This window comes from Sciurus carolinensis, chromosome 12 (genome assembly GCF_902686445.1).
Source record: "Sciurus carolinensis chromosome 12, mSciCar1.2, whole genome shotgun sequence".
Taxonomy (NCBI): Eukaryota; Metazoa; Chordata; class Mammalia; order Rodentia; family Sciuridae; genus Sciurus; species Sciurus carolinensis.
In genome coordinates this window covers 6,973,506-6,999,809 of record NC_062224.1, presented here as the reverse complement: position 1 = coordinate 6,999,809, position 26,304 = coordinate 6,973,506, and the positions used below count along the sequence as shown (strand labels likewise).

At 48.9% G+C, this 26,304-nt stretch overlaps 1 protein-coding gene across 7 annotated transcripts in view; it reads left to right on the top strand.

The window, feature by feature from the left end:
* The window catches only part of Dip2c (disco interacting protein 2 homolog C), a 375,118-nt gene that overhangs the window by 287,867 nt on the left and 60,947 nt on the right, over positions 1 to 26,304 (top strand). For all 7 annotated transcript variants that reach the window (XM_047520293.1, XM_047520292.1, XM_047520290.1 and 4 more), the window contains 7 exons: positions 12,969 to 13,108; positions 15,623 to 15,759; positions 17,590 to 17,798; positions 18,767 to 18,881; positions 19,380 to 19,581; positions 23,971 to 24,080; positions 25,370 to 25,450. In XM_047520293.1, the coding sequence (XP_047376249.1) occupies positions 12,969 to 13,108; positions 15,623 to 15,759; positions 17,590 to 17,798; positions 18,767 to 18,881; positions 19,380 to 19,581; positions 23,971 to 24,080; positions 25,370 to 25,450 (994 nt within the window). The remainder of the gene's footprint in view (positions 1 to 12,968; positions 13,109 to 15,622; positions 15,760 to 17,589; positions 17,799 to 18,766; positions 18,882 to 19,379; positions 19,582 to 23,970; positions 24,081 to 25,369; positions 25,451 to 26,304) is intronic.

Sequence of the window (26,304 nt, the reverse complement as noted above, 5' to 3'; positions counted from 1 at the left end):
CCTGCTCATCCTCCAGCTGAAATCCTCATCCAGGAAAAACGTTTGGCCGTGTGCTTCTCCTAAATATGACTTCATTAGTCCAGGCGGCACCACCATGTCCTCAGAGGAATGAAGACAGTAAAATAAATCACTCTCAGGAGCAACATGCTAGTAGCAATGCAGAGTGGTGTGAGTGTGGGAGGTTTTCGGAAGGACTGGAGCCGGAAGGGAGCCGGGCGCCGTTCTGTGCATTGGGGCAGCGTGGCTGGGAACGCAGTCATGTGTGTGCCTGGCCCAGTCTGGCTTGTGGCTGTTCAGTGATGGTCAACAAGGTGGCGATTTTGAAGAATTCTATGTCAATTGGAAAAATCTGGTGTCTGGTATCCCTACGTATCCTAAACGCAGCCCTCCAGAGTCTGAACCGGAAGTGACTATCAGACTGCTCAGCAATAACGAGGCTCCAGCTGTTCATTTGTTTCCTGATGCAAGAGCCTAAGTGGTTGTGAATCAAGGTAATTGTGATACAGCGCCAAAGACGACGACTTTGTTAACACTGCAGAAACATAGAGGAGCATGCATTCATAACACAAAAAGCAATCGTGTCAGTTTATAAAGTCAGACTCCTAGACAAAGCCTGTGGACGAGGCCGGTGGCTCTGGAGGAAATGTTTGTAAAAAGCCTGCAGAATGCCTCTCACCCCTCAAGACCTCCTTCCTGGTCCTACTGTGTCTGATGTTTCTTCTCAGGTGAAATACAGTGCACAGGAACATTTCCATGAAAACCCAGCATCGAGGCTGGAGAGTGGAGGCTGCCACCGTTCACTGCTGCTGACGGCTGGCACAGGTGTTCAGGGGACGCTGCGGTGCTGCCTAAGTACCCTGAGCACATTGTTTTTGTCACTGTGTTAATTGTATTTTCCACTATTAAGTACTTGTGTGAGAATAAACTTAAGAGTGATGGCTTATTGGTAACACACACAAATTCAGAGTCAGGAACAACGGTGATGTGAACCAACTGGGGGACCGTCCAGGGCTGAGTTGATGGTGGCTTTGCTTTATAATGGTTCTTTGTACGCAAGTGTTATTTTCAGCACAAAAATCATTTAAAATATTGCATAAAACTATCCTCGGGCTATGTTTGTAAGATGTGTATGAACTGTAAATTAACTTGGTATTTAGATGTGGATTCCTCCTCAAAATATCTCATTATGTGTTTATAAATATTCCAAAATCTGAAGGAAGAAAAACCAGAATGCTTCGTGTCCCAAGTGTTTTCCGAGCATTCCAGTGTTCAGCCTGCAATGTATGGGAAAGCACGGGTTCTTAAGTGTTGCTTTGTCTACATAAAACAGTCACAAGGGCCACTCCATGTACCTACCTTGGATGTTAAAACCATAAATTCCTGTGAACCAACTGAAGCAGTACATCTTAAATTTAGACGAAAATTCCCTGAAGTGAAGCTGGCTATCGGGAATGTTGGACCTTGCACTTTTGTCCCTAGAACCAACCATTTTTCAGCAGCTCCTCTGCCAAAGACTGAATGGCTCATATTCCAGAACTCACCTGGGATTTGCAGAGGAACGTGCCTGCCCCAGGGGTTTGGGGAGAAGAGCACTTTTGCTTAGTTGAAATGGGTGTAGGCAGAGAGAATTCCTGAGACCTGGCCCCGAGCTGTCCAGGGTCCCCATGGCCCTGACAGCCTGCATGGTGGCTGACACTGTCCTGTGCTGTGCCAGAACTCATTTTGGTTTATGATGGGACTTCAAATCCCCCTTTCTCCTCCCAGCATCTTAACAAGGAAAGGATCAGTGGACAGTATTCAAGCTGTATTGTGGTACTTCTTGGTGACCACACGTTCGATGTGATCGGTTCCTTAGAATCTGTCCACTACTTCATAGATTTAAAAGTCAAGTCTTCATCTCTTCAGTTCACAGATGCTGTTTCAATAGAAAAGGCAGATTATGAGACCTGTTGGACTTTGGTGTCCATGTGAACCTGCCATCCCAGGCACCCCTGAGGCCCGATTTGTTCAGCTACAAATGAGGATCCCAATAGCCATGCCTACTGGTCTCAGTGCCACCAACGCCACAGGCTGTTTTGAGTCCTGGTCGTGAGGTACAGCTGGGAACTGAGTCAGACCGCAGGCTGTGTGTGATGCCACTTCCCCTCCATGACCACCCACCACCAGCTTTGTAGCTTTCTGCGGTCCGTGGAGAGTGGGGGTCAGACCCCCGAATCTTGGTTAGATCTTGGAGCTCGTATCGACGATTCAGTTCTCCTTTCACCTGGGTAATGAGAGTAGGAGGCGCACAGGGTATGATTTCTAGTTTAAGTATCAGCGTCATTAGTTACTCTTAACATTTTCAACGGAAGCGATGTTTGAATGCACTCTTACTGAAAGCAATCTAAAAATTCCCCATCCTCCTTCCCCGTCCTTGAGAGAGTTTACTCTGTCCTTGTTGGTCAGGCTGGAAACTTGGGCACATTCCTATTCCTTCTGCCTTGCCATGCCCTGCGCCCCTACCCCAATCTCCAGGGCACATCAGTCTTCTCCCTACTGCTGCCTCAGGCTGTTGCCCCTTGCCTGGATTCCCACAGCTCCTGACTGTTCTCCGTCCTCCCCTCCCCCAGTCTGGCCAGAGTCCTCTCTGGCCCCTCACTAGGGCAATGAGGTCTGCAGATGTGCACCGGGCCTGTGTGATCTGCCCTGCTCGCCTGGTGCCCTCTCCTCCTGTCCCCTCTTCTGGGCTCATGCAGGCCTGGCTCACAGGGCCTCGGTTCTCATGCCTGGAACCCTCTGACCGCACCATTGGAAGTGCACCCCAGTCTTCCTCTCTGGTTCTTCCTCTGCCTGTTTTCCCTGCAGCATTGCCGACTTTTTATGCACTGTGGGATTTCTTGGTGTAATTATTCATCACTCATTGTCTGTTTCCACCTGGCAAATAGTTGGCACCTAATGTTTTTGAATAAATGAGTAAAATTTTTAAATGATGTCAGTTCAAAGTGCCCTCCCACACGCTTACCTCCGACAGTCCTATGTCGTGCATCGACAGTGAAGGCTGCTGAGGCCCATCCTTTTTCTGTGCATGTGATAGCCTCGTAGTTTGCAGTATATAAGTGGAGCTACACATGGTCCCAGCTCTGTTTTTTGTGGTTTCCCCGCCCCCATTTCAGTTGATGACTTGGGTGCCGCTGGGATGCTCTCATAACCCGGTCTACTGAGAAAGGGCTCCAGCCAGAAGACTCTGTGCCTTAGGGGTAACCATCAGCCACCTACCCAAGGCTTGTCCAGCTGAAGTGACGAGAGCAAGCCAGCAGGTGGAGGTCTTGGGCAGCAGCCTGAGACTCGTCCCCAGCGATGCTCTGTAGCTCAGGCTCTGGAGTGGGGGACAGGTGTGGGAGATGCGCCTTCTACCAACTTCCCAGAACAGGGCGTGGCAAAGCAGTGAAGCCGTGGGCGGGCAGGAATTGACCGGAGCACGGGAGAGCAGGACCTTCCGGTCTCCAGCACCTCACCTGGCCCTGTGCAAACGGGCATTTGCGTCACTGTCCCCCACAACCTGTGACCCATAGGCCTCGGGATGAGAGGTCTCAGAATGAGGCTCGCTGCTGTCCGTGGTGGCTGCACTCCAGGGCTCCTCTCTGGTGTTGGCGGTTGATAGTCCTCTCAGATGTCCCGGTTTTCTTAAGGGCATCATCCCTCAGATTCAAGAACAAATTGTGGGGCTAGAAAAGGACAGAAAGGTACGGTTTGAGTGTTACAGTGAAAATCAGGTCTCCCTGTCCGTTGCTGTCCTGGTGCCTGGATTGCATGCCTGGTGTCGGGAAGCAGCTGGCTGTTTCCTGAGAGTGCTTCACACGCACAGGCAAGCTGTTCAGTGCTGGGGATCATCGGAAGCGGGATCTTCACACTGCGCTGCTGCGTTTGGGTGTTCTTGTTGCCTGGAGGTGTATCTAGGTGATGACAACTCTAGTTAGTGTTAGGTGTCTTCCAGAGGGAAGAGTGCTGCTCTTTGGGTTTTCTCTCCTCTTTCTCATGTGGAAGTCATTGTTCCGTGTGTTCAGTGAAAGCACCGCTCAACGCCTGTGTCCTCATCCACATTCTCCACTCTGGGTTGTTTTCTAATATACAAATATAGGAAAAATCCCGTGTGATACTTCACGAGCTATTGTATAGCACAGAAAGGACGGTACCAATGCTCGTTTTTGGAAAAGGAGCCAATGGCTATAAACCCACATTGTATTTTGTCTTGACTTCTTACTTTCCTAAAACATACTGAAGATTTGAAATGAGTCTTTCTCATGTAAGAGGTCAGAAGCCAGATTATTAACAAACCCCAATTCATTCGATAAAGCCATTTCAGTGCAGGTCTAGGAAAGCGTCCTTGTGTATTTTGGTGTGAGGACCACGTGGATGCTTTCTTTAACGTTGTTATAAAGTCTAGTGTGGGGACCGGGGAGATAGCTCAGTTGGTAGAGTGTTTGCCTTGCAAGCACAAGGCCCTGGTTCAATCCCCAGCACCCAAAAAAAACAATAAAAGAAAAATAAAGTCTAGTGTGGAGCTGTTTCAGCCCTTACCTTTTGTTTAATATTTACCATTTTCAAAGGAAAAGAAGTGTTTGGGTGTTAGGCTGTGCTGTTGTCTTGCAGAGAAAGGCCTGGGAGGACTTGTCACCCGTTTGAGGGGTTCAGGGATTGACATTTCCTCTGTTTCCATCCAAGCAACGTGGATGGCATCCTGTGTTTAATCTTCCAGCAACAGCTCACTCTGTCCTGGCAGCGAAGAAGAGTTCGAACTTCCAGTAAACAGTGCTAAGAAGCTGATTGCGGGCCTGGCTTTTAGACCGCTTAATTAAACAATGTTTCTTGATGGTTATGGTGATCAGCGAAGATAAAATCATAATGCATTTGCTTATTTGTAGACTTTTGGCCCTTTTGGAACCCGTATTGCTTGTGATTCTCTTCTGTAAATGTACTCGGCAAGCCAGGGTAGTTATGGGAAAGCTGCTCGGGCAGCTAAGGGTCTGGGCTACAGATGCCGGCAGGACTGTGCTCAGAGGTGACCTTCGCAGACTGTATAGGGCCAGGTCCTTCAGAATTCCAGGCCTGATGGAGCGGTGGTCACTGGCTGTTGAGTATCTTAATATTGTTTCTCTCGAATGCAGCACAGAATGCCTCTCACACAATGGAGAGTGTTGGAAGATTCTGGGGCTCATGGAGTCAGTGACACCTCCAGTGTCCCCCTTGATGAGTGTGCAGGATGCAGAGGTGCTTCCAAGAGATGGCCACAGGACCCTGGTGAGGGCTGAGATTGGGGACCAGGCCAGCCACCAGGCTTCAGGGCACTGTGCCCTCCAGCTGTGCTCCAAGACTGCTCCAGGCCGATGGCTGCTGGGGCCTAACCCTGGTGGCCTTGCCCTCGATGGCCGACTCAGCATTGAGTGGCTAATGGTCATGGTAGGATGTCTGCGCCATTTTAGGAACATGAGTTGGGGAACTGGGAGGAACTAAGCAGGGACAAGAGTCTTCCTGTGTCTGCCTACACCCGCGCCCACCTTCCCGCATGCCAACCAGGCAGGGGCAGGAACTCCCTCGGGTCTCCGTGCAGACCACTCTGGCCACCTGTGAACTGTGCTGTAGTTGGGGCGTGTTCCCAGCCGTCATGAGCTGGGCACCGCATCCCCCAAGCCATCCGTAGATGGTATTTAGAGGTGATTAGGGTTGCCCGAGGTCAAGAGGACGGCATTAGTGGCCAGTGCTGCTGTCTCACTGCGTGACGCTCCCCACCACATTACGATGCGGCAGGAAGGCTTCACCCGTGCCAGGACCATGCTCTTGGGCTGGCCACCTCCAGGACCAGAGCTGAGCACACCCCTTGTCCTGACACATCACTCATCCGTGGTATCAAGTCAAGCAGCGGAGAACAGGTGAGGATGCGTGGGTGTTTCAGATGATTTCTTCTCTGCCACACTGTCACCATCCTGTAATGCTTTCTGTTCCTATATTTTGTGTCATGACTACTCACAGAAGAGAAGAATACTAGGGAAATGTAGGTTCACAATGCCCGAGTTCATCGGTAGGATTACAACATGAAGAGCAAGTTGGAAAATGAAGAGACTATTTCTGCACCTAGAGTGCAGGTGGCAGAAGAGTTCCCAAAGCGGCTCTATCATTTGTTGAACCAAATGCCCTCGTATGTGTGTATGTACGTGTGCATGTTACTTTTGACCTTTTTAGCTATAGGCACTGTTCGAGGACCTTGCAGAAGCAGTGAAAAGCCACAGCAGCACAATTCCAGGGAACAAAGACGAATCCCCCCACCCTACCCCCCCCACCCTGTCTCCACCTTCATTTTCCACTTTTGAAAGAATCCAACCCAGAAGTCAAAAAGCTGGGAAAAAACCAAGAGAAAAGTCCTCCAGAACAAGTCACTCTGCAAAGTCAGACTTGGAAACACATGATCTCATTTTTAAAATGCAGTAAAACAAATTGAAAAACATTGTTTGTAATTTTGTCTACAAATTTAGATAAAATTTTGAAACTTCTCATGAGACAGTTGAGATGAGACTCTTCTGAATGAAAACATGTCTTAAATAACCCTGAAGAGCAGAGATGCTATGTTATCCTTATCAAGTTGTCCTGACCACCTGCAATTAGGAGAGTATTCTGTTTTGCATTTTGTTTGATTAAATTGCTCTCAGGTTTGCTTCAGCATAACCAGAAGGTGCACAGAGGATGGCTAGGGATGTGGCCCCAGCTGTATCTTTCATGGGCTGAAGTTGTCCCTTCTGGTTCCAGCCCATAGCTTGTTGTGAAGACATGGAAGGTAGATGAAAAATAGTGTGCAAACAATTAGTATATTGTGATCTCTTTTTTGACCACAAGAATTATTCATAATGTACTTATCAAGAAAAGAATCCAAATGCTATGCACTAAAAGTGGGTAGATAAGGGAGTTACATTGAAAAAAACACTTCTTATATAGTTGTTAGAATAGTTTTTGTCAAAGGGCATGTATTGCTCTTATCAAAGAAAAGGAAGAAAATTGTCAGAGCTCATAACTTAGTGTATTAAGATATGCTATTTTTATTCTTGTATCTTTATTAAAACTCATGTCTTTAGTTATTGCATGTTTTAAAGTCCCTATCACACTGCACACTGAAGAAGGGTATTTTTTTTTTCCTGGCCGTGTTACTTAGGGGATGTTTTGCTGAGTTTGAAAAGACCTGCTCAGGGAAGAAGGAAGTCCAGTGGTACTCTGCTGTGTGTGTATCTGCACGTTAGGCCAGGCAGGCACCACAGCCAGAGCTAAAGTGCCTTCTTCTGAAAGAGAAGCCTTCAGTCATAGGTGGTGACATAGAGCAGAGCACTGACTAGCTGAGATGCCTCCTGGCTGGGCCTGGTGTCACATGCCTGCAATCCCAGCGACTCAGGAGGCTAGGGCAGGAGGATCTCAAATTCCAGACTACCCCTAGTCACTTAGCGAGGCATGTCTCAAAAAATAAAAGGGCTTGGGATGTGGCTCAGTAGTAAGGCACCGCTGGGTTTAACCCTAGTGCCACACCAGAAAGAAGAAGAAGAAAAAGAAGAATGCCTCCTTTAAGGCTCTGCCACAGGCTAAGGATGGAAGACCCCACCAGCCAGTTGATTGCCATGTCGCTCTGCAGTGACACGTTCTTGGGGAGCCCAGGTTGTCTTCTCTGAAGCAGTGTTAGGGGAGCTACTTGGAAGCCAATGTGTGGGGCACATCTGTGGGAAGACCCTCTGAGTTCCAGGAAGGGAGCTGCCCCTGCTCCCTTGGTCTCTTGATCAGCCTGTGTCGTGCTGGAGGCTGCTGGCCTGGGCTCCTGTCTGACCCTTCACATGCTGGCGTTTTTGCATGTGCTGTGTGTGACCCTCAGCACCTGGATTCTGCGTCTGTGAAGTGAGGCCTGTGTGAGCGCTAAGTAGACTCATGCACATTGGGTGCTTGAGAGTATGTTGGGTGCTTGGTAAGACTTCAGATACTGGCTGCTGTTACTACTCCTAGCAGTACTATGATATTTAGCATGTATGTTTTACAATGTCGGAAAAGGATTCCATGGGCAATAACCGGCAGTGAGGCTTCACCAGTGTAGCTGCAGTTACTTCATTAAACCCTGGAGATGGAAATCAGCCTAGCTGCTTGCTATTTACTCAACTCCATTTATTTTGTGTTAACGCCCAACCAGGCTCCGCTTGCTGTCGGGAGTAGCAAACTGCACGTGTGTTCATTGAAATTTATAGCAGCTATTTCTTGAGGTGTTCACACAGCAAGATTAGCTAAACGCTTATCTAATGTCTCACAGAGATTGGCCTTATTGTGAGATGGTAAGATTTTGTTTTCTGGGTTTTTTTAAGCGGCGCTCACTGATGGGTCGAAGCTACTTGGCTTAGCGATCATTCCTCACGAGGCTGCATCGCTGAGGCTGATCATGCTCCTTTCTATTTTAATTTCAGTTTCTTTTCATCTCCATTTTCCATATCAAGGCAGCATCATGTACAAAGCTACATCTTTTCCTCCCTCCGTGTCTTTAAGCATAGAAACTGCATCCTTATGCTCCTGGAAATTGCTGAGTGGGTGATTCTTGTAATTCATGTTCTTTGTGAGAGACGGGCACTGCATAGTCCTGAGTGGGCACCTCATCTTGGCACCTCGTCTGCATGTTGACAAGTGGGTCTGTAGCTTTATTATCCATTATTTAATTTGTGGTTATTATCGAAGTAACTGTTCTTGAGTCCCCATGGATTCTGCTTATTGGGATTGTTATTTCACTCCCTCCAGTTTATCCTAGAGTTTTTATTTCTTAGGAAAATGACAACACAGAAAGATAATCTTAAGTCTGTTCATAATCAAGGGTGCACAGACTGGAAGAACAAGGAGAAATGGTCTTGCACTCATCAAATTGGGGACAATTCCAGTTAATCAGTGTTGGCAAGAGTATGCAGAAGCCAGTACTGCTGAGGGACCACTGGGTGCTCCATTAGAACCAGATTCTTTCCCTACCTGAGGTTGGTGCCTGGTTCTGCCCCAGAGTCTTGGCCTTGGGTAACACACAGCCTCTCCTTAGCCCTGTGGGACATGACCATGAAGAACACATTAACATGTATAAAATACTTAAGGCAGCACACAGCCAGTGCTCTGTGCACGTCTAATAATTGAAAGACATCTTCACATCTTGTTGGTGGGAATGCAAAGTGGCACTTTCTTTTTGGAAGTCCTGTAGTTTTTTAAATGTGTAACTCTGATTCTTCTATTTTTCTAGATGTGTGTCTTCCAGAAATATTTCCCATTGTATAAAAATTGAACAAAATGAAACAAATGATTATAATATTTGTATTCCTTAATATTGTAAAATTACCTGGTCAGAAGGTGCACGTGCCCTGCGTATGTACGTATGTGTGCAGAGGCACTCCTGAAGAGATCTGGCAGCGTATTTGCAAACAGCTCATTGTAGAAGTTGATGCGTGTTTTGATTCTGCCTTTTCTTTGGAATCGTGCATGTAGTGGACATGATTTACGTGTAACTGTGTGTTAGTCTGTCTCTTTGCAACGAAGGTGTTGATGGGCGATGGGGCCGGGAGCAACCTCAGAGAGCAGGAGGAGCGTGAGCAGGGACTTGGCCTTTTTTGCTGTAACTTTAACTCCGTTCATCTTGACAGTATGCTCCTGAGTTTTCATTAGGAAATCCTAATGAACCAGTGTGGCGGGCACACCGGGGCTGCAGGCAGGGACAGTGTCCAGGTGGGAGATAGGAAGTGTCAGGGTCTGGGCCTGGGCTGTGCTCTGGGTCTGGATCCCACCAAACCCCAACATTATTTGTGCGACTAAATTGACATTTCTGTGTTCTGTGCTTCAAGTTTTTAATCTGAACGTAGAGAAACAACAGCACCGCTTATTTGGTGAAATTTAAGTAGATCCACGTGTGTAAGGTCAGAACCTGACCTAAGTTCTGGAAGATGAAGTACACCTGTGAACCGTGAGCTCTGTCACTGGGAAGGAAGAGGCCTTCAGCCACAGCCAGGTCTCCTAGGGCAGACCCAGGAATGCTGACAACTTCCGGGTGGCCTGAGGCGGTAAGAGGCTGCCTCCCATGTCCAGAGATGGACATGCCCCTCCTGCCTTCTTTCACGTATGTTTCAAATCTGCAAGGAAAAGAACCCTGGGGTCTGAGTTTGTTTTCTGACTAGCAAGAAACTCTTAAATATAGACACAAGGTGGTAGATCAAATCAACATAAGGTTAGGGTCTTTCACTTATATTATGTGACTTTATTAACTCTCATAACTACCATTGTGTAAACGTGATAGAAAATGTCCTATAGCAAACATTCATAAACTTAAGATATTTAATTACAGGTCTTGCTTCTCAACTATTATAAAATGTAGAAAGAGGATCTGGTAACCAAGACAACAGACAGCACAGCCCTGAATCTTACAAGAACATTGTCCTCCTGGCTTGTGGTTTGAGAGCTTCCTACCCATGCTCTGAATCTCCCCGTCCTTGAGATGGCCGTGGCTAGTTCAGGATTTTGTTTCCATGTGGCTCCTAAGTACGTCTTTATCATTTATTACTAAGAGAGCACATTTCACCCACACACTGGCTGGCTTTCAACCATTGAAATCAATTCTCTCATTTTGGCGGCAGAAGTTCAAACTCGAGATGTCAGCAGGACTCATTCTTCAAAGACTGAGTGTGAATCTGCCCCTGGCCTCAGTCCAGCTGCTGGAGGCTGCCAGCAGGCCCGGGCATTTCTCTACCTAGAGGCCTGTCCCTCCTTTCCCCATGTCTGCCTCTCCTTTTAAGAGGACACCAAAGCACTGAGTATGGTCCGCCATAAGCCAGTCTGTCCTCCTCTTGACTTGATCGCACCTGTAGAGACCATTTCTGAACAAGATCACATCGTAGGTCTTGGGGGCTGTCTTTTGTGGGGAGTCAGTTTAGCCCCCAGCAGGCATGAAGGCTTACAATATCTGACTTTGACATTGAATCTTTGCCATGGACTGTAGTGGAGGGAGGAGGTGGAGGGAGATCTTTGAGAACTCCGCTGTTGTTCGTTCCGAGGTTTTGATTTGTTGGGGTCTTTAAAGAGCCACGAGAATAATATACTTTCCGGTGTTTTGAACTGTTCTTAGAGTTTAGGCAGAGTGTTTACCTGGTTGGTTCCATTTTCTTTCATTCTTAAAAGGTAGAATAATTATATTTTCAGATTCATGTTTTTTTGATCCACCAGTTCCTTGATTCAAATGAGATTCCTTTTGCACATTTAGCTTTAATGTTGCCCAATTTGTGTGCGTAGGTTCATTATAAATCTTTGCAATATTTTAATGTTAAAAAGCAAGCTCATGTGTTTATAGTCCATCTTTGAGACTTTAAACTTCATTAAAGACTTGCATGTGAAAAATTACAGAAGCAAATGTGATGTTTACCCAAATTGTGGCTCCGCTTAGCTACACATTGAATCTTTTGTTAGAGATAAAAATTCATGATTTGTTTGTTCACTAATTCAGTCAACAGACAATTATTGATAGATACTATTTCAGGCATGGGATACAACCTGAATTACCCAACAGTGATGGTGCTCAGGAAAGTTCTGAGAGAAGAAGCTGCCCACAGTCAGATTGGCCCGTGCTGTGCAGACAGGAGGACTGGGATTTATTTATTGATTGATTGATTGATTGTAGATAGACAGAATGCCTTTATTTTATTTATTTTTATGTGGTACTAAGGATCAAACCCAGTACCTCACACATGCTAGGCAAGTGCTCTCTCTGCCTGAGCTACAGCCCCAGCCAAGAACTGGGCATTTTTATGGGTATTTTTATAAGGTAATGAGAATTACCTCTGTTTTAGTCAACTTTTTCACCACTGTGACTAAAGGACCCAACCAGAACAACTATCAAGGAGGAAAAGTATACGTGGGGCCTCACGGTTTCAGAGGTTTCCATCCACAGACCGCAGAGCCCATTCCTCAGGCCTCATGGCAGAAGAGCGTGGCAGAGGGGAGCAGCTCACACGTGATCAGGAAGTGCCGAGAGACTCCACTTGCCAAACACAAATATGCACTCCACAGCCACACCCCAGTTCCCACCTCCTCCAGCCACACCCCACCTCTTCAGTTCCCGCTCAGTTAATCCCTGTTGGCGTTAATTCACTGTTTGGGTTAAGACTCTTCTAACCCAATCATTTCTCCTCTGCATCTTCTTGCATCGTTTCACACGTGAGTCCACAGCCAAGCCTCAGCAGCTCCTCCAACCACTGGAGACAGCCCTGTGGGTGTAGTTGGGAGGAGCAACCCTGGGTAGAGGCAAGAATCAGTGCACAAACCCTGTTGGGGGAGGGGTGGGGACAGCTACCCCACAGGAGCCTGCAGGCTGGGGGAGGCGGTGGAGAATGTGCTCATCTTTTGAGAAATCTCTCAGCCCCATCCTTGGACCCACGAGGTGTGTCTATCATCCCATCAGTTTTCCTTAAAACTTGGCAGCCAGAGTGGCGTGGCATAATCTTATTTTAGATTCTTATATATAAAGTGGAGAAGAGCCTGGACAGTCTGCATCTGCATTGGGGCGGGAGAGTCAGGATGTCCCTTGTTCGTTCACCTCTCTGCTTCCTGGCAGTGTTGCTTGCTCGTTTTGGCCATTGGTAAGACTGGAGGAGCAGGCCTGGCCGGGAGGGGCTGGGGAGTCAGTGGCTCCACCCTCTGTGGTAGGTGTGCCTGAGACGGGGACAGGAAGTCAGGAGACGTCTTCATGTTTCTGAGTCATGTGGTAAAAAACGCTGGGGACTCGGACTTGGTGGAGTCAGGTAGAATCACAGTGTGCAGGAGCAGGCGGGTGCTCCCGGTCAGAGGCATCTGCAATAGCCAGCTCTGCCCCGGAGGTGGCCACCCATCTGTGTGTGCAGCGGGACGTGCACGTCTGTAAACAGAGGGTGGATCTGTTCACGCACCCTGAGGTACATCTGTGCTTTCAGGCCCACGGATGACAGCAACCAGCCGCCGGGCCGGGGTGTGCTCTCCATGCACGGGCTGACCTATGGTGTCATCCGAGTGGACTCGGAAGAGAAGCTGTCTGTGCTCACGGTGCAGGACGTTGGCCTCGTCATGCCGGGAGGTGAGTGTGGCCCGTAGGGTATGAAGTCACCCTACCTTGGCCTCAACACCGACCAGTTAGCACGTGCCTCAGCGACACACACGTCACCATCTTCCCTTTCCCACCTCACATCACGGCCCTCTGAGAGCGCTTGGGCTGAGCCTTGAGCGTCCAGCTTTTGAAAGTCTTCGTTAAGCTTCAGACACGTGAGGCAATGTTCCCTCTCCTGAGAAAAGAAAAGGCAAAGTATTTTGAGAAGCTGCAGAATGAAGAGCATCTCTGCACGCAGAGACCCTGGGATCTTCTTCCCCGGGAAGGCATCACAGGCCAGCTCCATCCCAGACGGGTGCCAGGCCAGCTTCCCCTTCTCTGTCCCAGAGAACAGCTTCCAGTCCACCATCTTGACACCTTAGCCAGAGCTGGACACCAAGCTCACCTTTGCAAAGGCACTCGAGGCTTTGAGCAGACGTTTGCAAGGTGAGGAACAGGAGTCTGTGTAATCTGTGAAGCCTGTTTTTAGCAGTAAAGCCCTTTGTGAAGTCAGAGAAACCATTTCTACAACCACATGGCCACTTGGTTTAGGGTCCCCACCCCGTTATACTCCACCTGCCTCTTGCACCCACAGGCTGTGCTTGGGCACCTCCGGGAGCCTCACACGGGCCTCCAGCCCACCTGCCTATCTGCAGCAGGTCTTACCTGGTTCTGTCCCAGAGGGCCACACATATCAGCATGAGCCTCCTTGCTCCTCAGTTGGGGTCCCCACCCAGGATTCGGGTGTGTTCCCTTGGCCTCTGTATGCACCTCCCGTAGCAGGACATCACATGACACCTGCACATGCCACAAACTGGGCTTTCCGGGGTCTTGGCAGGGATCCCAGCCTGAGGCAGTACCTGCTGGGTGGGAGCCGTGCTGCCTGCGGGGGGCTTACGGGGTGGGGGGCCTGGGCTCCCTCTCTGCGGTGTGCGCCAGGCCGGGCTTTCTCCAGAAGTCCTCTTTCCACGTCGCCCACCATGTGTGGAGCATAAAAGAAGGAGCGCCAGCCCTGGCACCGTGGTCCTCAGTTCCCGTTGTTCAAAACGTCACTGTGAACTCTCCGCTCTTTTTTCACCCCTTCAGAGGCCCCAGCGTCACGGCAACTTCCTATTCCTTCACATTCCTCCAAACTGTGCGTGTCCCAGGCCCTTTCGTGCTTCTCAGCTTTAGCCAGGCTTACCTGGCTCCAGTTCTTCCTTTACTTCAAAACTAGTTGTTTTTTTAAAAAAGAAAGAGATCCCCAGCTAGGGAGCGTCGAAAGATTCAGGTTACAAAATGGAAAACCGCCTCTGTCTGCTGGAGGCATCCACAAGCATCTGGTTTCCTTCCAGAGAGACTCTGGGACTGCAGAAAGGAACAGGGGTGGGCATTTGTCTGTCACTGTGCTTGGGGTGGGGGCTTTCCATGCACAATGAGCTCATACTGTAGATACATCTTCACCTTCTGTATCTTGAAGTTCAAAGACCTCCTCCTTTCTCAGGCAGCATGGCATCACATGGTTGGAATACACAGTAATGGATTCATACCCTCCCCCTGTGGGGGAGTTTCTCACCCGCTCTGAGCTTCTGCTTGTGTGGGTATGCGGGGGGCAGTTAACGGAAACCTTCTGGAAGGGAGATTTGTTTCGAAGGGCCCGCCCACATCATTTGCTAATAACGCCCGTCCTTCAGAAAGTCGAGGGGTCCATCATCCTACTAGTGGTGGGTGTCGGGACCTCTCTTCCACCCGCTTTGCCAGGGTACCCTCACACTGCATTTGTACCGAGCTGGTGAGTGAAGAAGATGTCAGTGTAGCTTCAGTGGGAATTTTCCTTCCCGAGTGAGTTTAGCTTTCCATGTTTCCTCTGGTTCCACTTCTGAGACCTCCTCACCCCAGCTTGGGGGTTCCTGGGAGTCCAGGCTCTCAGATGGCCGCCCACACCCCATTCTGAAATGCCAGGCTCTCAGCGCCCTGGTCAGACTCGTGGGCGGCGGTGGTGGGGCGGATGCTGACGTGCACAGGTCAGACTGCGCAGCAGACAGTGAGAGCTGAGCGCGGTCACAGACGCGGGAGCCCTCGGGAGGGTGGAGGGTCCGCCTCAGCGGGACGGGGAACCAAGGTCACGACTTCCACAGACTCGAGAGGCTTGAATTTCGCTTGCACTTGCAGACGCCTTGAGCGACTGGAAAGCGAGCGTTCTGTGCCACTTAGTTTGCAGAGCCCAGGTTGTGCTTGGCAGCGGCACCCTCCGCGGCCGGTGTATGGCGGGAGCTCCCCGGCGCTGCCCTGGGCACCGCCCTCTCATCTAAACCGAGTACCGTTTCCACGGTACCATTAAAGCAGCTGCAGTGACTGACGTCAGCACAGTGGCATCTGGCACCTTGCCACAACATGAAAGCAGCGTGACCCTAGGGAAGAGATGAACCCGGTGTTCTGTTCTTTCTCCTCGTTTGAGTCCTTGTCTGGATCCCTGGTTCATCCATCATTCTTCTCTCACCCTGCGTGTTTTCTGCTTGCTCTCAGCCATCATGTGTTCAGTGAAGCCAGATGGGATTCCTCAGCTCTGCAGAACGGACGAAATCGGGGAGCTGTGCGTGTGCGCGGTGGCCACGGGTACTTCGTATTATGGCCTCTCCGGCATGACCAAGAACACCTTTGAGGTAGGCAGATGGAGAGCCTCAGCCATGAGGTCCATCCTCAGTTCCCTCTTCAAAGAGTGGGTTGGGGTGTAGGAACAGATAGGAAATGTGAGACGGTAACTTTTTTAAAAAGGTATTAAAATGGTTACAGTCTCTCTCACCATTTTTTATTATTTTTGATGCATTTGCTTATCAGTATTATTTTGATCTCAGTTTCAAAAAAGAATATCCCACTCCTTGGTTTAAACCCAAAGGACTTAAAATTAACATACTACAGAAACACAGCCACATCGATGTTCATAGCAGCTCAATTCGCAATAGCTAGATTGTGGAACCAACCTAGATGCCCTTCAACCGATGAATGGATAAAGAAACTGTGGTATATATACACAATGGAATATTATTCAGCCATAAAGAAGAGTAATACTGTGGCATTTGCAGATAAATGGATGGAATTAGAGAATATCATGCTAAATGAAATAAGCCAATCCCCAAAAACCAAAGGCAGAACGTTTTCCCTGATAAGTGGGTGATGATACCTAAGGGGGGTGGGGGTGAGAGAAGATTGGAGGAACTTTAGATTACATAGAGGGAAATGAGAGGGAGGAGGGGGTGGGGGTATGAAAGATGAGACAGACATCATTACCCTATGTGTGTGTATGATTACACAAATGGTGTGATCTACATTGTGCACAACCATAGAAATGAAAAGTTGTACCCATTTGTGTACAACGATTCAAAAGGCAGCCTGTAAAAATTAAAAAAAAAAAGTTAACACACTGTAAAAAAAAAAAAGAAGAAGAAGAAGCACCATTTCTTTAAAATGATCCTCTGTCACTGTTCTCACCCGTACCTGTTTAATAAACCTGCCCACCGACACGCAGATGATGGAAGAGCCTGGGCGTGAGCGGCCCCACCTGAAGAGGCCAGCAGGAGCCCTGCACAGCCTCTTGGCCTCCGCTCCTCTTGGCCGGGTGTGAACTCATGAGAACATGAACAAATGTGTGTGATCTCAGTGACCCAAGCTGGCGTGGGGTGTGTGAGTGTGTGTGTGCGCACGCGCAGACCTTAGCAGGCAGACTCCTGGTCTCCAGCGTGTCACGCCGCATCACGCTGTTCAGAACTTGCATTCTTAGCAAGCGACGCCTGGCGGTAGGAGCCATGCAAGGTGTGAAACTCTGTGAAGGAAAGCAGAAACTGCTTGGGAACGCGTCCTTCAACATCCAGAGCTTTGAACTTGGCGGAGGGGTGTTCATGCACACGTCTGAGAGCGCTTTGTGGAGTGTGAACTCAGCTGTCCAAAATAGCCCTTGAAACTGGAGCGAGGTAGAGTCCACATAAAAACTCCCTCTCCTGTCCTGTGGTTTATCTGTAAGGTTGAAGGAAAAAAGGTTCAGAGTAGAGCTCATTTGTTTTACTTCATGTTTTTCTTCTCAGCATGGTTCTAACAAGGAAAAATAACATTTTAATGATCAGGGATCAGTCACTCTCCCACTAACTGAGGCTGCTTACCACGTACCTTGAGTCTCCACTTACACTTTCACGCTGTAGGTGTCTAAACAGAACTAGCCGCCATCTGTTAGCGTATCGTAATTTCTGGCTGTGACCTGTTCAGAGACTCGGCCTGAGGCCTCTGCACATGGCCCAGAGGTACAGGAGCAGATGACCCTCTGCTCTGCACGGGAGCAGTGTGTTTTCGTGTTGGAAGACTGCTGACATCTAGAACTCTGACCTCTGCACAGGCAGTGTTGTTGGAGGTGGGAAAGCCGGTTGTCACCTGAAGGAGAGGCGGTGAGATTCAGACCAGCTGCCCGCATGAAAGGTGGCTGACTGGAGCCTGTGTTTCCCCAGGTCTTTCCCATGACGAGCTCAGGGGCTCCGATCAGTGAGTACCCGTTCATACGGACAGGCTTGCTGGGGTTCGTTGGTCCTGGAGGGCTCGTCTTCGTCGTGGGGAAGATGGACGGCCTGATGGTGGTCAGTGGGCGCAGACACAATGCTGACGACATCGTGGCGACAGCCTTGGCCGTGGAGCCCATGAAATTTGTCTACAGAGGAAGGTCGGTTGCCCTCATCTGTGAATCAAGTACCCTTATTTCTGTAGAGTACTCTTTTCACGTAGTTAGGAAGGGTTTATAAGTTCATAAATTTCTTCAACTTATTTTGAATCCCATTTCCTCTTCTGTAAAATTGAAGCAACTGGACTCAGTGCTGAAATTTCCCCTCCTTGTGGGTGTCCATGATTTTATGCAAGTTTCCTGAGTCGCACAAGTGTGTCTTTGTTAGCCCCTACACTAAGTTAAAATATCCTTTGGAAAGACTTTTAGTAGATAACTGCAAAATACAGGGCTGAATGTTCACCCTAGAGTGGGCCCTAGAGACCCGGAAATCATGGTCATCCTTAGCATGAAAGAGGGGACGCTCACGTGCTGCTTGGGTCTCCTATAGACTTCTTCCTCCTCCCTCCGTCCCTTGCCAACACATCACAGAGGCTTAGTAAATTCTGTGGCTCCTGTGGTTTTTGCTAATATGAAGGAAGTCAGAAATTCCTTAGAACCTGATTTCATTTTGGCAAGCTAGTGGGACTAGGAGAAAGGAGCCATCTTTGAAACTAGAACCTTTTTGTGCGAGGGGTTTCCTGGAGATTTGGAGTGGCCACGGTTCTGTGCTGACCATAGGAGGCAGACAGGTTTAGCAGGAAGCAGTCAGTTCCAAACAGAAAACTTGACAGATGCAAACTCAAGACGGGAACGGTATGGGTCTCAGTCGGCAGGTGCAGTGATCCCGTGCTGACTCCTGTCTGCACCACCTGCAGGCATGGCAGCCTCCAAGGGCATTGCGGGTGATTCCCCTGCTGGGCCCCCCAGCTTCTCGGCCCCTGCAGCTGTGCTTGCACTGGCGCATGCGTGTGTGGGAGTTGGGGTTGCCGACCTGCGTGATCAGCCACAGTCGGGCGTGCCTCACTGTGGCGGAGGTCTTGGGAGTGTTGCTGCCTGCGCTCACTACGTGTGCCCCTCTGTCCCCACAGGATAGCAGTGTTCTCGGTGACGGTCCTTCACGATGAAAGGATAGTGATCGTGGCGGAGCAGAGGCCGGACTCCACGGAGGAGGACAGCTTCCAGTGGATGAGCAGGGTGCTCCAGGTGGTGTGGCCTCGCCCCAAAGCTTTCTGCTTTGTCTGCGTTTCAGCTTCCCTTACTCACTCTCAGGGTTAGGGCTCCCCTCGCCGGCAGTGGCTCAGCCCCACGGTGCTGCCCTTGATGAGAAGGTCCATCAGGTGTCCAGGAAAGGAGCCAAACTGCTCTACGGGAGTTAGGTTTTGCAAGGCTGGTTCCTACCATTCACGTTGGGGAGGCCTTAAGTCAGTTCTTTCTTGGGATTTTTTGAAGATATCCCTTCTTTTCTCTCAATTCCCCTTTTATTATTCGCGGTCCTGTGTAAAATCACCTAGCTCAGGGAGTTTAGGCGGCAGCGTCTCTTGCCCTGGCGCTCCTACACCTTTAGAGCAGTGTCCCCAACATACGTACTTGTGCATGTTACGGTACTTCAGGTGTGTACGTGTTTACTAAGCAAGCATACGAGTTACTAGCTGTTCCTGTTTGTGATCCCTATTGTAACGTGATTACCTCTTGATTTTCTAGGCAATTGACAGTATACATCAAGTTGGAGTTTATTGCTTGGCTTTGGTGCCGGCAAATACCCTTCCCAAAACCCCGCTTGGTGGGATCCACCTGTCGGAAACGAAGCAGCTCTTCCTGGAGGGGTCCCTTCACCCCTGCAACGTCCTCATGTGCCCCCACACTTGTGTCACAAACTTGCCTAAACCTCGACAGAAGCAGCCAGGTAGGTCTCACAGCACCACGCTCAGGAGGGGCCGCGTCCAGGGCCCTGGGTTTCCTGCCTTCCTGCCCTTCACGTGACCACACACTCCCAAGGTGCAACCCAGAAGGCAAGGCCTATGGACAGAACCTGGGGAGGAGAAGTGCCTGGCCTTTGCAGGGGACATTGGCTCTTGATGCAAATGAGATTTTGCACGGCCACCAGCAGGGTGGCCTTTGGTAAGGCGCACAACCCCTTAGGATTCTGCTGGTAGACTCTCCATGTTGGTAGAATAAGAATAATACATCCGCATGTGCTTCTGTGACCCAGGGATCAAAGCCGATGATAGCACAAGAGGAAACATTTTGAAATACGCTCACTCTTCCTGTACTTGTGATGCTGTCAGATACAGATCTGCCTCCTGCTTCGCAGTTTGGGAAAACATTCTCCATCCTCTGACTTGATCCTCACAGCAACCCCACCGTGCACCATCGGGCTGCACATAGTTGTCCAACAAAGGGAACGTGTTACAGGAATATGCTGAATTGGGAGTTAGGAACTCCTGTGCCAGCATGGGAGCAGAGGGTCCCAGGACGTCCAGTACTGACTTGTGCAAAGTGGGTGCTCATCTCCATTTTGCAGATGAGCCAGAGGGGTTCAGGAGATGATAAAGTCACATAGCTAGAACGTGATTGTGGTAGAGCAGAGGCCGGACTAGAACGTGGCAGAGACGATCCGAACCCAGGTGTTCCGTTTCTGCCTCGGCACTACTGTGTACCACCACCACCTTCTTCGTTTTTTTGGCCTAGCTTGAGTCCACTTGCCACCATCTGCTAAAGAATGAAAACACTGGCAAGTCTGCCTAGAGGTGGTTGGCAGTTACTGACTCTGCTTGTGGGTGGATGTGGTATGCTTTGTAGCAAATGCTCACGCTGGTTCAGAAAAGGCTGTCAGCCCTAGACTAGTGTTGGGAAGGCCCTGGATTTATCAGCAGTACTACCAAAATAGAAAAAACCTCATCTGGGGGCCTCTCCAGGTACAGCTAGGTCCTGAGGTCTGCAGATGCTGCTCACACCTCTCCAGGACTTGAGCCTGTTGGTGAGACAGAATGAGTGACCTCAGGGAGTTTCAAGGTCAAGAAGCTGAAGCTTGCAGGAGAAGAGTGACCTCTGAAGCACACAGCCAGAAAGGAACTTGAATCTAGGACTCCCAACTCCAGAACCCTTGCTTTTATTCTCCCTAGAATCAAAGGCCCCAGGTGCAAAGCCTCAGACATGTTTTCTACCATTGCCAGCATGGAATTTGTGCAGCTAAGTATCATGATCTCTTCCCGCCTGGGCTAATTATCTTAAAGAACATAGAAAAACCACACTTTCTACTTTCAGGCACATCAGATTGACCTTTTTGGTGCTCTTTCATTTCTTACCTGTCTTTTTAGTGGGTTTCTTATGGTCTCGATTTCCCTCTTTCCTTCTCTCTCACATGTTCATCCTTAGCTTTTGAGATTGCTGTTGGAAAATGCAGAGCTGACTAGGTGGTGAGCCTCCAGAAAATGGCCATGGCCCTTCAACTGTAACAGAAGGATCTAAGATGCCCCCTCTGTCCCATAAGGCCCCAGACGTGAGCAGCACTGGGAATGAGAGCACGGTCTCTGTCTGGGCACACTGGTCTCCATGGTAATAGCTTGTGCTCGTGTCCAGCTTGCTGGCTGTCCTCAGCATGAAGGCTGAGGTGACCGGACTCTCCTCTGCATGCACTGCATCCTCAGGAACTCTGCTCCTCGGGACCCTGCTACCAGTGACCCCAGGTGCAAAGCCTGATGGTGCAGTGGCTTGTGAAGGCAGGACGCAGGACACCTGCCCCTCCTGGGGGAAGGTCACGTGCAAGTACATGACGTGATCTCATAGCTTAGGCCTCAGCTCACCTGCCCAGTATCAAGAAACCCAGTAAGTAGGTGAGCTTAGCCCTGGGCAAATCTCATGCCCCACAGACACTGAGGACAGGCTCTCAGGAGAGGTGGGGCAGGATGGGATGACCCTGCAGATTCAGGACTCTGTTGCTTGAATGTTGCACCTTACTAAATAAAGCTTTATGTGAAAAATTTAAAGCAAAAAGTAGTTTCATATGTGTATGTGAGTATATTTTTATGTGTATGTGTATATATATATGTACACGTTTAACTTATCTGTACATATAATGTCCCATCTTTTTTTTTTTTTTAATTGAGAGGTGATATAATTCTATGTCTTCAAAAAACTTTGACAAATACTAATGGGCAGCTAGACTGAAGACCTTCCAGGGGCCTCCAGACTTAACCTGGCTCTGCTGATGGTCTGCGATACACCTGGCAGATGTTGCCTCAAGGTCTCTGTCTCCATACCTGTAAGGAGGGAATTAGGCTGGATGGTTTCTGAGGCTCCTCTGGAGTAAATACTTAAAATGACTGCACAAGGGGTTTGTTGGTGCTTGGGATGAAGCCCCTGAAACTTAGAAGGTTTGTAGACTGCCCAATCATCTTTTCTACTGATCAGTTCTTATTCAGTTAAGAACTGTGTGTGTGTAATTATGACCTTTAACCCATCCTGAGTTGGCACCCACGTCATAAAACATCAGAATCGGCACAACTCTGCAGCTACATTTCCTGGGGAGATCCCATCAGAATAGCCAGAGGACAGCCTGAGCAGGAGTTCAGAGCTCCGAGCACCTAAGACAGGCCTGGACTCTTGTCCAGGACCATGTGTCTTGCTGCTCCAAGATGAAAAGTCTGCCTTGTCCCCTGCATGAATCTGTCGAGGGTTGTATGGTAGGAGTTTAGCAACGCACCCTGAAGTTGCTGCTGTGCAGATAGTTGAACCTGTGGGAGGAGCCGGAAGAGAATCAATGTGGATGTCGCATGCTCACGTGTAGTAGGGAGTAGCATCCCGGCTTCGAGTTTTCGAGTGGTGCAGCTGAGTTGCCATCGGAGCATTTGGTGTATCTCCCCTGCTTCACACGGGAGAAAACGTCGGTTCTGGCTGAGAACAGATTTTCTAGATCAGATGCAGCAGTGACGGGGGAAATGGATTCCTAAGTATGTGGGAAAAGAGGTGCCCAAGGTCCCTGACCTCACCCTCTCAGAGTACTAGCAGAGGTAAACCTTGGGCGGGGGCTCCATTCAGTAAGGGAGAAGCACAGAGTGAGGTGCTGCAAAAGCCCTAGTTCCCCTCAAAACAGGTTTCTCCTCCTATTTGAATTCTTTTAAAAAAAAATTTACTATGGAGAAGACTTTAAACAAGGTCAGCCCGTTTGCAAGCTGGCTGCTTTGAGGAATCATCTTGGTCAGCCCTCAGTTGCCAACGAGAGTGAGGGTCATGCGCAAGATGGAAAGTGAGTGACGGACAAGCCAGGGCAGACTCCAGGGTGCTTGGTGACCCTGCAGAAGCTGTTAGCTCCGGGCTTCGAGCGCGGTGGCGGCTCTGCTCCATTCATTCCAGCACACAGCACCAGCACCGCACTAGACTTTATTTTGTTACATGTGAAGACTATTCATCTTTCACAGTTACTTTATTAAGAACTAAGAAAAGACATTTAGTCTGCCCACAACTACCACATGGGGAAATTCAAAGATGAGTTGGCTGAGTATAGGAAGATATTCTTCCGATTATGCAGAATACATCATCCAGGCGCTTTCAGGCTTCTCGTAAACTAGGAAGAGAGCACCAGTAATCCAGTCAATAACAGTAAAAAAGAACTCTGACTTTTACAGCGGACTTTGGGTTCATTCTTTCATAGCTAAAGGCCTACAGAGACCCTGAACCCTTACCCACAATAAAATATACAGATAAGGGATTCCGTATCCCTCTCCCTCAACAGGATTACTCTCTAACTCAGGAAGTATTTATTTAAAAAACTAATATTTTGCATCTGGTCAACCATAATGATCTGTAGTAACACCAGAGGATGAATATAGATAGGATCTGGAAGTCTTTGCTTAGCCGCGAAGCACACTGTTTTTAAATTCTGTGTGTGTGTGGTTTTGGGGGCATAGTGCTGGGCTTCGAACCCAGGGCCACAGCCTGCCAGGCAAACACTCCACCACCGAGCCACAGCTCCAACTCTATATCAATTTTTGTAGTCACCACTGTCAGTATATGTCAGCACCCTGGGGTTCATATGCCCTGGGAAATGAAGGCAGCGGCTCGGCGGGTCCCTGGGGGGATTTTGTGTGGTGAAAACATGTTTCCATGCAATCCCTAATCAAAGCTTGTTTGCACGTACCGTCATCATCGTACTGATCCCTTTGAAACATGTTCTAATCCTCACTCAGAGCCAGGCCTTTGGAAGGGTGTTCCTGGAGTAAATTCTTTACCGAAGTGGAAGGTCTTGTTTTAGGGAAGTTTGCTTTGCCTCAAGCCTCTGCCTGTCTCTTTCCAGAAATCGGCCCCGCCTCTGTGATGGTGGGAAATCTAGTGTCTGGGAAGAGGATCGCCCAAGCCAGTGGCAGAGACCTCGGTCAGATAGAAGACAACGACCAGGCCCGGAAGGTGAGAGCCGAGCCCATCTCGCGTTGTGTTCCCTCCACCGCGTGGACAGCGACGGTCCCCGTGCCGGTTCCACGTCCACTCCCAGTGTGGCCTCTGCGATGGTCCTTTCCTACCTGCCCTCTGTCTTGACAGACGTGTCCTGTGCTTTTACAGGAAAAAATCAGTTTGCAAGGGAATATGGCAGTTTTAAAAATTGACTAGTGGCCCAGAAATGGGTAAGTAATGTCATCCCCGACCACCAGGACCAAGGCGATGTGTGGAAATCCTCGTCCTGGTTTAGGTCACTTTGCCACTAGTTTGATGGTGACCTCAGTTCTGATGTGGAGCCACCCAGCCTCCCAGTGACCTGACCACTAGGCCTCTGTCCACTGGTCTGTGGCAGACAGACCTCCTTATTGTGGCTTGCACAGCTTACAACTTGCCCTGTGTAGCTGTGGGTCCCCATTATTACCACGAACCCCGACAGTGCCTGGGGCTCGCCAGAGGCCTGTTTCTCACAGCCGAAAGGTGTTCCCGCTCTGTATCCGCTGTTAAGAAGTATGACAAAATCAACCATTTAAAACTTGTAACGTATAACAGTTTGCTAATTAGAGGCACTCGATGAGGCTGGGGTTGTGGCTCAGTGGTGGGGCGCTTGCCTAGCATGCGTGAGACACTGGGTTCACTTCTCAGCACCACATATAAATAAAGGTCCATCCACAACTTCAAAAAATTTTGGAAAAAAAATAATAAAGCATTTGATCATTATGCCCTCACCCACATGGTACATTTTTGTTGTTAAAAGGGATTAGAGTTATCTTGGCATTAAATAGGGCCTCCCTTTTTACTACAGAATGAGTAGTGTGGGGCAGTGGTCTGTAATCAGCAGTTCAGTTTCATGGCACCAGGGACTTGCCACTCTGAACACATTATAGATACCGCCACCCCACCTTGTAATAGGTTAGGTCTGATTGTCTCATTGCAGCCCATAGAAATCAGCTGCATTGTCTGGCAGCCCCGGGAAAGGCCCTGCTATACAGCAGCCGATGCACAGACCCCCAGAGAACTCCCTTGACTGAGGGCACGACCCAGCCCTCTGAGCTGTCAGTTCAAGTCAGGAGCAGTGAATTCTAAGTCACTGCCGGAAAACATTGTAAGCACTTGCCTGTCCTTTGATTATGTGTTTTTCAGAGATTTTCCTAAAAATCTCTGTGGGAAAGCCCTCGCACATTTACTTCCATTTAATTTTGAGCTTGCCCAGCGCAGACTGCGGTGTCCTGACCCTGACACCAGTGTGTTTCCTGTTGCAGTTCCTGTTCCTCTCGGAAGTCTTGCAGTGGAGAGCCCAGACCACTCCGGACCACGTGCTGTACACGCTGCTCAACTGTCGGGTGAGGCACACCGAACTCGCGTTTCCTGGTGGCTGTCCTTGTTGGGTCTTAATCGCTTCCTGGGCCTGGGAAGTGCTCTTGCACGCGCGCGTGTGTAATTATTAGCGTATTACCATTATACGTGTTATTGGGGTTCACTTTGACATTTTCATGAATGCACATGACAGTTTTCTCCTGTTCGGTCCCATTACCTTCCCTTCTCCCCTCCCTCTGCTCTGCTGGTCTTCCTTCTATTAGTTTTCTAATTGGTGCGTCATAGGTATACATAAAAGTGGATTTCATCATCATACGTCACACATGCACGTAGCATAACTTGGTCAATTTCTTTCTACACTTTCTCCCTTTCCCATCCTCCATCCCCTTTCTCTACTCTGCTGTTCTCCCTTCTATCTGCACGAAATCTTACCTTTCTTTATTCCTTACTTTTATCTAGCTTCCACATATGAGAGAATGTTCAACCCCTGACTTTCTGAGTTTGACATTTCATTTAGCTTGATGTTCTCCAGTTTCATCCATTTGCCAGCACATGAGATAATTTTATTCTTTATGACTGCGGGAAACTCCATTGTCTTCATATATCATATTTTCTTTATCTACTTGTCTGTTGATGGGCTCCTAAGCCGATTCCAAAACTTGGCTGTTGTGAATTGTGCTGCTATAAACATAGGTATACATCTATCACTATAATATGCTGATTTTAGTTATTTGGGGTAAATAAGCCATCCCATCCCCAAGGAGTGGGATGGCTGGGTCATATGATGGTTCCAGACCTAGTCTTTTGAGGAGTCTCCATACTGCTTTCCAGTGTGGTTGTGCTAATTGGCAGCTCCACCAGAAATGTATGAGTGTGCCTT